Source organism: Nothoprocta perdicaria, unplaced genomic scaffold (assembly GCF_003342845.1).
Source record: "Nothoprocta perdicaria isolate Ctin4 unplaced genomic scaffold, notPer1 scaffold_32, whole genome shotgun sequence".
In the NCBI taxonomy this organism is placed as follows: Eukaryota; Metazoa; Chordata; class Aves; order Tinamiformes; family Tinamidae; genus Nothoprocta; species Nothoprocta perdicaria.
Window position 1 is genome coordinate 4,383,765 of NW_020455555.1, and position 10,153 is coordinate 4,393,917.

At 42.4% G+C, this 10,153-nt stretch overlaps 1 protein-coding gene across 1 annotated transcript in view; it reads left to right on the forward strand.

Moving 5' to 3' along the window:
- The first annotated feature begins 9,497 nt into the window (after positions 1 to 9,497).
- Positions 9,498 to 10,153, forward strand: part of ZNF365 (zinc finger protein 365) — a 15,245-nt gene continuing 14,589 nt past the window's right edge. Inside the window, exon 1 of the mRNA XM_026042994.1 lies at positions 9,498 to 9,560. Within this exon, the coding sequence (XP_025898779.1) occupies positions 9,498 to 9,560 (63 nt within the window). The remainder of the gene's footprint in view (positions 9,561 to 10,153) is intronic.

Genomic DNA, 10,153 nt, shown 5'->3' on the forward strand with positions numbered 1-10,153 from the left:
AAATAGCGGAGACACAGGAGCTCATGCTTGGTGGGTCTAATGATTCACACACCATTGCTTTGTATTTCAYACACTTGGGATTGTGTCGATCCTGTACATGCGGGGCCAGCATAGGTGGGAATACCCAGTTTACTGCAAACTTTTACTTTGCCCGAAGATATGTTCCTAATCAGTAAGCAACCAGTTTGTCTCGCTAGTTACCTCAATTACAGCAAGGACTATAAATGCCTGTGGTTTTGTAAATGTTGTCACCTTGTCACAGAGCTGATCTTTTTCTGTACTTCCCTAAGTTTTAAGTTGGGTACTATCCGCACAAATGGGCATTTGTCATACTCATTAGGCAAGAAAGAAAAAGAACCAAACAAGAAGGACTAAAGGCAAAGAAGCATTAAGAGCATGATAATAGCTCAGTTCCAAGCAACATCTATCAATACAATTTTAAGAGCAACATCATAACCACTTGTGGCTGGGAACTTCTGTTGCAGGTTTTAAACCTCCAGTTCTTGCTTAAGGAATACATCAGTAACAGTTATGTCCTGTTTCCTCCTAGATACAGATTTGAAGAAATGCTTGAGCCATTCATCTGCTCAACGGTTTAGATTAAAGTAATATATCCATTGAGGGTATATTACTCAATATATGAGTAATATACTGAGGGAAGAAAAAAAAAAAAGTTTTTTTTTTTGTACTGACAACTCATTGTCCATTCAGTATGTCCCTCATCCCTGTGATCTCACTGACCTTCCTCCCAAACCAGGGCTCTGTGGCTGTTTTCTGCTGGCACGTATGGCTAGCGGCAAGCAGCACTCGTCTGCTGCTGAGGAGCGAAGCAGCCATATGGAGGGGAGGGCAACCGGGTATGCCAGGTTTGTTTGTTCTGCTGCATTTTATTTTCCATGTGACAGCCTGGAGAGGGTGTTTCCCTCTCCCTTTTAGAGTGCAATATAAGTGTGAAATAATTTGCCTCCATAAAACCTCAGAAAAAACAAACTGAAGCAGACAGCAGTTGTTGCTGCAAGGCAGATTCTGGGCCCTGACTTGGAATAAGGCTACTCTGAGGAATAAGCCCCATATCAAGAGGCTGAGCCTTTTACGAAGGTGATGGTGTTTTGCTGGATCACTCAAGCATTAGATCAAAATTGTCTGTTCAGGTTAAGAGAGCAGAGTCTCTTTTTGCTAAGGAAGAAAGATGCAAGGGCAGAAAGTTCCTGCAAAGGAACCTTGCCCCGTGCATATCTAGCAGCTCATGGTGGTCAGAATCCTTCCTTCAAGTTCACTGCAGGCAGAGGCAAGCTATCTCTCCTGTTATTTATGCTACCTTTGAAATCGAACCATGGGAAGGGCATAAAATTGGGCTCTATCTGTGTTTTCCTCAGTGTGAGATGGTAACATTTCTTGTTATTGATATTATTTTTGCCTAACAAAACAATCCATTTTTATTCAACATTTTGAAAAAGCAGGGGTGAATAACAAATACAAACAACTGTATTTTACTTGGGGTCGGTTTGTCTGAGATTTCTATCCTTCTAACCATCTCATGGCCTGTTAAATGAGCTAATGCCTTAAGTCACAGTTAGCATTTTAAATGATAAATAATGCTAATAATAAACAACATCTTATGCTTTTAGAGATAATTTCATAYGGAAGGATAAAAATAACTAGTCATGCCTACATGCATGTATAGTAATACATAACCATGCATATATTTACTTGCTTATTTAAAAAAAATAATTTGAGTTCCAGGAAGCTATTTCTAACACTTGGCTCAATCTGTGCATTTGTACAGAGCCATCCAAATAGAACTGTGATGCTCAAAAAAAAAAAAAAAAAAAAAAAAAAAAAAAGCCTAACAACTAGCAAATAAATTTTTCAAAGGAGGTTCTTTGAGCAGCTAGTCCAAACCCAGACCAAAGGTCTCCACATTTGAGCTGGGACACCTTTTTAGACAATGCCCAGATGTGTCTGTGCTCTGAGGCTGACAGTTGGTAATTTTAATCAAGAAATTGATCTATGTTTTCACTTATTCGTTCCCTAATCTTGTATAACTTCGCAGACCCTACCCCTCAACAGTGTGCAACACCAAATCATCCTGGTTACACGTACATGCACTGGATTTTGCTGGGGAAAACACAAGCAAAAGAAAGTCGCTATCTAAGACAAAGAACATTTTTGTTTTCCTGTTGATACCTCAGGAAACTCGCACTATTAGCAATACCCCTCTTGTCTCACGCCATCTCTTCCAGACCTGGATCAATTTCCACCTTTAAAACACTAGTGCAGGAGGGTTTCTCTAAAGGAATAGATTAGCTATATATTCTCAGCTGCCCACTGTGTCTGCCCCAAATGCTGTGCCTCTCTTCATGCTTTTAGCAAGGGGCACGGTCTTTTAAACACATAAATCTGGTGTTACATCTACTTGCTCCACAGGCAAGTGAATGCTTGTGCTGAATTGATTTAAATGCTCATGTGGAATTGATTTAAATGGGAGATCAGCACCAACAGTCACTGAAGCACCGGGCACTTTGCAGGCAGCTTTCGTGCAGTCAGTGCACACATTACTAAACTGGACATGTTTTTCTCATCACCACTCCAGTCACACTGATTTTTAGTCATTCCTTCTGAATTATCTTACTAAGTGGCATCACTGAATCGGCGGTGAGCTAATGCATCTTTTACCATTTTAGGGGTAATAACTTTCATATGTAATTGGCACCATATTGGTTTATGTGCAGCTAACTGTTTTATTTGGCAGTCTTTTTTTAATAGTTGACTACAAAGTTATCCACAGCAAACAGCCTTCTCCAGGCTAAGTTTCTGAAGGTCAGATTTTTAGGCCTACATTAAAAAGGATGAATTTTTCTATTATTGCTAGTATTTTCACCTCTGGYCACTTCTAAATGAAATTTAGTGATCCAATTCAATCACCTGAGTTTAAGAAAAAAATTTTCAAAAGAGAAGGGGAATTAGAAAATATGCACTAAGTCAAGTGTTGAGGTTAATATAAACTTTTATGTATGTCTTGGAGAGAAAGTGGAAGGCCTATTTCAATTCTGTTCATATGAGTTTAACTGACCAAGCAGAGCATGTGGAGATGGCAGCAAGCTACATTTGGATGGGACCAGTTTGGTCCCAGTTTTTGGTTTTGTTCTGTTCCTCTGTGGGTACAAATTGTATTAAATTTACAGTTGTCTGGATGCAAGGCATTTGTGGAAAAGACAGAATGCACCACCACAACACATTTCCTTCCTTTGCCCAAGATACTCTCTTCCAGGTTTCTTTCTCATATTCAGTTAGAAATATCTACTCACATAGCTGTCAAGACCTACTGTCAGAAAGAGAGAAGTTGTTAGAAAAGTGACTGTTTCCAGATTCTTGTTACATATCAGCTGTGTTTGTTCAAATAATAAGTGCTCTTGTGGTTTCATTTCAGGGGAGCACAGTATTTCCCCTTTCATTTCTTYGGTTCATCCAAAGATACGTGTCTTTTGGAACTGGCTAGGGCATCACACTGGCTCATTTGCTACCTACATGCATTTTTAGATATCAGCAGTTCACTGTACTTTTTAMTGCTCTTGAATGGGAACATGGCACYGATTCCAAGCCTTCCTTTGAAAAAAAATCTGCTTTGTTTAAAAAAACCATTAGCCCTTATTAGCGACAGACCTGCTCACAGTCACTGCTAACAAAGCAGTAAATATTATAGATGATGATATATCACCTTGCTCTGAGCACAGCAGCTTTAGCAATTGCAAAGAGTAGCACTCATTTTAACAAAAAAATGTCCTTTTAAAGACAATGATCTCATGCCTAATTGTGCACTACACCACTTTATTTTGACATTCAGCATAGAAAGTAAGAGATAAATAGAGGCCTGATTCTGGAGCAAGCCAGAGCCCTAACGCTCAGTTCCCCGCCTTGCAATCCTGCAATACTCTTTGCACCACCACCTCAAGAGAGAAATGAGCCTTCATGCTGGCCTCAGGTGCCCAGGTGAATTCCAYCCTACGTGTCTGCAAATCCTTGTCATTAATATATTCAGCCTACTGTGAAGGAGGCAAAGAACTTGAATGGGCTGTGCAGCCGCATACTTTGCTTTCCCAATTTGTGCTGTTACTTGACTATAACAGGAATACTGAGCTAAAGCACTGGAGAGAAGCAGGTTCTTTCATCTCTGGCTAGCGTCTGAAACTAATAAGCGCTCTATCCTTTTAAGTCCTCCCTTCTATTGTAGATTGCGCCTTCTTTCTCTTCATCATACAAGAAGCCTGTTGGTTTAAATGAGTCCCTCTCTGGTTACTTTGAAAGCTACATTAATTCCACTAATTCACTGTACTGAGCAGGTGCAAAACCCTCCATCCTACCATTGCTCTCCCAATAGAGCAATGGTTGATCCCCTGGATCTTTACACACAATGCAAACTAAACATTGAACTACAGCTACACATATAAGAGAAGAGGAAAGACAAGAGAGAATCAGGGAACAGAAGCAGATTTCCCCTAAGCAGCCAATAAAATCAACATATGTTCAGATGATGTCAAGGACACAGGTATGAATTTTCTTCTGCATTGCATGTGATAGTTGATGCCTATCCCAGAGGGAGCTGGTGGGGATTTTGTCTGTTTGACTCTCTTTGGGCTATTGGCTTGTCTTGGTTTGTTTTCGCATATGCATTTGGGTTACACTTCAAAGACAGATTCCTGACAACTCTGATGTGAGCTGCCATCACGTGGCCTGTAACGGATCTTCAGTCCCTAAAAGCGGTGGGGTGTAGCTCTGCAAAACCTTCCCCCTCCTGCATATACACAACCTCTCCTCCCCACAGTCCCTCCCACAGGAACTACACAAGCAGCTCATAGCAAATCCTCTGGTATAGACACACCAGCATAAATATCCCCACCCAACAGAAGTCCCTACTCACTACTGGCATGCAGATTTGACATCCTGACAATTTTCCATGGCACAAGAGATCCTTAAAAAGGGGTGAAAAATGGCCCACCTTCAAGCATACCAACTTTCTATGCTTCCTCTCTGAGACTGGCAAGGATATCCAAAGCCAACCATGTCCAAAATCCAGGAATGGGAACACTATTGCTTTAAAGGCAACTGGTTCTCACCTCTCTGATGACAGAGTTCTCTCTGTCTGGAAGGTTCTCTCTGGAAGGTTCTCTCTGTCCCTAGCATGGGTGTCAAGGATGCAGCAGGACAAGATAATGGAGTGTGCTAGCCCACCTGATTCCCACATGGCTTCGGGTTGATCTCCCACATCTCTGGATATAGCAGATGTCTGAATTCTCCACTCCAGCTTTTTAACTCTGCATATGTAAATTAAAAACTTTAAAAACCCCAGCACATAGTAATTAGTTACCAAAACAAACTAAGTAGTTATAGATGGCAATTTCAGTCCTTTCGGTGGCCTTTGTAGGCACTTTTTTCAGTTGAGAAATCAATATGATTTGTTTCACATGTAATTCCTTGAACACAGAAGGCATTTGGTATGAACTTCTGAAAGAGCTGTTCATTACCATGAAGCCTCAGAGAAAGCACACTACCAGAATGAAACCATTCAAGACTACACTTTGATGGACTGCTTTGTACATTGCTTTCCTTTGGGGAAAATGTCTATATCTTAATAAGTCCCAATGAGGAAAAGGTTTTTTTATTGGGGGAAATCTGTCATTCTCCATTCTCTTTTCTGAGTTGCACAACTTTTTCTAAAAGCAAATGACTCCCTTTCTGTAGAGTTGGTTGCCTCTCATTTGGAAGAGCTCTAAGAACAATAATTACTGTCTCCCTTTACCTTCTATCTTCCTTTGCTGCATGCATCAGGTAGCTCATCCTAGCTTGCTGCAGCCACATGAGACATCCTGTTCCAGTTCGGGAACCACACTAGGTTTGTCCCTTACCATTGATGTGCCTGTGGGAAAACTGCTCGAGAAAGAGAAAATTAGAGTAAAACTAGAGTCTAACAGAAGTTATGGCATTACAGAGGCTTGCTTGAGATGAGACACAGCTACCACTTCCAGGATGGGTGGTATGTACAGAAACTACTCCTCCACGATTCCCTCAGCAACACAGTCTGCCTTGCTAGCACACGCTAATAAGAATAAATGAAGAGTGGAGCAGAATGGAGACATCACAGCCAAACTCCATTGGATTCCCTGAGGAAGTAGTAATCTGATCTAATAGGTATCCCTATTAAGAGATGAGTCCAGCTGTCCCAGTTCCTCTAACCTCTTAGGATCGGCTGAGGGATTCTCAGCCTAGTAAATATTTCTTGCTCAATTTGCCCCCCTTCAAACTGCAACAGCGCCACAAAAAGGGAACTTGCAGAAACTAAAGTATCACCACTACCATCAGGAGTGGGAGTTCAGGCAGCCTCACACTGCTTATCTGAAGTTTTAGCTAACTTATCTGCTAGCTGTAGCTTTTCAGCCCATTGAACTCTTTCCCTTTAAAATAAGCATGGGAAACAGCAAGCCAGCTGGAACCAAGGATAAACAAGATATTACTGGACCTTTTATACAGAAAGGCTTATCCTCCTAATGAAATGAAGTACCTTTTTTATTTTGTGGACAAATCAAGCTGGCTGAAATGCAGGCAATGGACACTGCTGATGCTCTTCCCCATCTTGCTCTTTTTCTGTCTTGGAAAACACAGCCGCAGCCTTCTCACTGCATCACTGGCTGAGACACTGAGACCTCACAACTCTCATCATGTATAGGCCACACGGCGTCCGCCAGCGCACTGGAGAAAGGCGTGTTGCACCTGCAATGCAGCCAGGCCTGAAACAAGGGGGACAGAGAAGAGGAAAGTTAATCCACTTTCTAGTGTCATCTCCAGCCAAGGGATAAATGGCTTCACAGCCTCTGCAGAAAAGCTCAAAGCTGACTGCAAACTTGGCCTGATCAACTGCCACAGGACTTGAGGGTCTCTCATAGCATGCTGCCTCTTTTATTGTCTTGACAACAAAACTCATTTGGAAACAGAGATTTCACTTTTTATTCCTTCTTCAATTTAAAAAGAAGGTAAGGGTAAGCTAACTTTAAAGGGCCAGGCATTAAAGTATCAGGCCTGACATTTAAGCCTCACCTAAGTAAGAGTAGGCAACCAACGAGGCACACCTGAACAGCAACACAGAAGCAAGACTTGTGTTCATATTGATTTTTCATTTCATTCACTTTCCCTGCAGATGCAGGTGCTACTCAGCTCTTATGCTGGAAAAAATGACAGAGGTCTCTCTCAGGTGAGTGATGTGAATGCCTGTGGCAGCAAAACAAGCTTGGCTGCACATTTGCTATATCCTGAACATACCTGCATGCAAAGCTAATATGCAATCCAAGGCACTACAATAAAAGTTATTACAGCAATTGCTACAAGTTTTTTAAGTTTTTCTTTAGACTTTAATCACTTGTTGCTTCCTTTCAATAAAGGGATAGGACATGACAATTATTAAAAGCAGATTACGGTTCTAAACCACAAGAAAAAAAAACCCCAACACTTCAGCCTGAAGGGGAAAGTGACTGCAAATAGAAATGTAAGAAACCTACCTGTTTTCCTTGTTTCAGATGAGCAAAGAACCAGGAGATAAGCAAGTACTGCAACTTTTGAAAGGTAAACTCTATTTTAACCACCTCTGGTAAAGTATAATTATCAGCCAAACACAATCTACATTATTTCTCAAACATGACTTCTAGGCTTATGGGCAACTTCAAAAATAAGACATCAGCTAATCGGCATTCAGCAGAAGCCAGCAACTATGGGACCAAGTATGGCAGGTACAGATCATGACCTGAAAAAAAGCCAAATACACTGAATATTCCCAACTTCCATGCAACACCTGGCAGGTTTTTACAAGCTGCATTCATTTAAATAACTTTTATCCTTCTGGAAATCTTACTGCGGGGGCTTACAGAGATCTTGAAAGAGAGATGCATGCAAATAAACTACATAATGCCTCCTAGAACTTGGCAACATTTCAGAGATGATTCATGCATTATGGCTGTGTAAATTTGGGCTCTGTGTTAGTGCTAGTGCTGGATCCTGCCTACTTAGATTTAAATCAAGCCAATGAAGCTCAGACTTGTTAAGGATAATGTATGGAAAAATACATACCTATGGATACATCAAAGGGAGACTGTTCCTATCAGTCAGGAGACCAAATGTTGAGAGAACAACTGAAATTCACATCCAAATGGGAAAGTCAGGAATAGGTAAAGCAAGAGATAATAAGTAACATCCCAACCCACTAAAACAAATAGTAAGAGTGCAAGTAAACCCTGAGAAAACTTGGAAGAAGAAAGCAGTTAACTGGGGCTAGATAGTTGCTAGACTTTTAATCTGCCTCACCAAGGCCTTAAGATGCAGGTAAGCGGCTCCCTGAAAGCCATCAAAATTTTGGTCCCCAAGACCATATGGTTCATGTTACAGCTAGCTCTTCTCAGCGTGGATGTGGCCTCCCATAGCACCCCACCAGGCCAAGTTTACCCCACTTGTTTCTCCAGTATTCATGCATGCACTGAATGCCCTCCTCYGACTTGAGGGAGAAACACAGGAAGGCAGTGGCCATGACAGGAACAGATATGAAGCAACAGAGGACAACAGTACAGAAAATGGGATCCAAAGCAGGGTGATAGCCACACGTCTATCCTGCTAAAATCTTCCCCCCGCGCCCCCCCCTCCCCTCCAAGGAAATAGCCAGGAATCTCCAAGTCTGAAGTCAAGATGGCTCAACACTATTCCCTCCTGTCCTCCATCACTTTTTGGTATTAGATGATGGCAAATACAAGGAAGATCACCACATTTTGACAAGGTAATACAGGACAAATAACTAATGCAAAAGTTGTGGCACGGATGGTAGCCCACACACTATAAAGATTAGCTAAAGCTCTGAAAGGCAATCTGAGCAACTGCCTTTGATGTGCCATCTGGTGAATCGTTTGCTGGGAAYGTCTTAATCACATCAAAGGTATCTATCAATGTGCACACATTTTCTTAGTGTTTAGGACTATGCCCGTGCATTTCACTCCCAGAACAGATATATTAGCACAGAATTAAACTTCAGAGCATTGCTTTCTCCCACAATAAAAATCTGCAGCATGTTCACACTGTGGCCTCAAGCACTATGTTGCAGAAGAGCAGTAATTCACTATTACCTCAAAAAGGCCATAACACTAACAAATAGTGTCAGGAAAAAACTAACTAGACTTAYAACTACTTATATCTGCATCTACTATATCTTATATCTACATATCTACTTATTGAAGAGGATCTAATATCAATCCATTGGTTCTTTATTCCAAAAATGGAAATCCTATTTGGGTAAGACTCCCTTATGTTGTGACACTATCAGRGTCATATTTACAATCACAGATGTCTCTGGGTTCTTTATGAAGTTTAAAAAAGGGCCATACACAACTGCAGGGATATAACTGCCTTTTTTATGTACTTAGCATGCTGCATAGCCTCCAAAACACACAGTAACAACAAAAAAAYCTAAAATGAACATTTTTGCCTCCCCCAACGCATCAGCCTATGAGAAGGTAAATGGAATTGATGTGCAGGTCAGCAGGGGCTGTTGGGGCTCTCTGCTCTTCCAGGCCGTTTCTCCAAAGACTTTACATACTCTTTATACCAAGGCTGCTGTGGGATCCTAGAGTTCTCATAAACCTTCTTTCTCCTTCCTATTCAAATTCAGTTTTGGCCAGACAGTTCACTTGATAATTCATTTGTGTCACTTCTGTCTGGCAGTGGTTAAGGTGGCTTTAGTTCTGCCGTCCTTCAGCACGTGCCAGGGAGCCACGTGTGGCCGGCAGCACTTTAATGGCAGAGCTCGCAGGCACGGCACAGCTCCCAGCTCAAACACTAACTGCCCCAGCACGCGGGCCCGGGAGACACTCGCCGCTCCCTGGCACAGGGTGCAACAAGGAGCATCTCGGACTCCTTCTCCTCCACTTCTCCCAGTCCGAGGCTTTTTGCAGGCTTCGTTCTGAACGCGTCGGCTGCTCTGACAGCGCGGTTCCTGCACTCCGCCGGCACCCGCGCGGCTGCTCGGAGCTCCCGGAGCCCTCTCTCCTCCGCCCGCCCCGCACCTCCGCGTGCTCGGCCTCCTGCCCGGCTCCGCCGCAGGCGGCTCCCCGGGGGCAGCGGCGCGGCG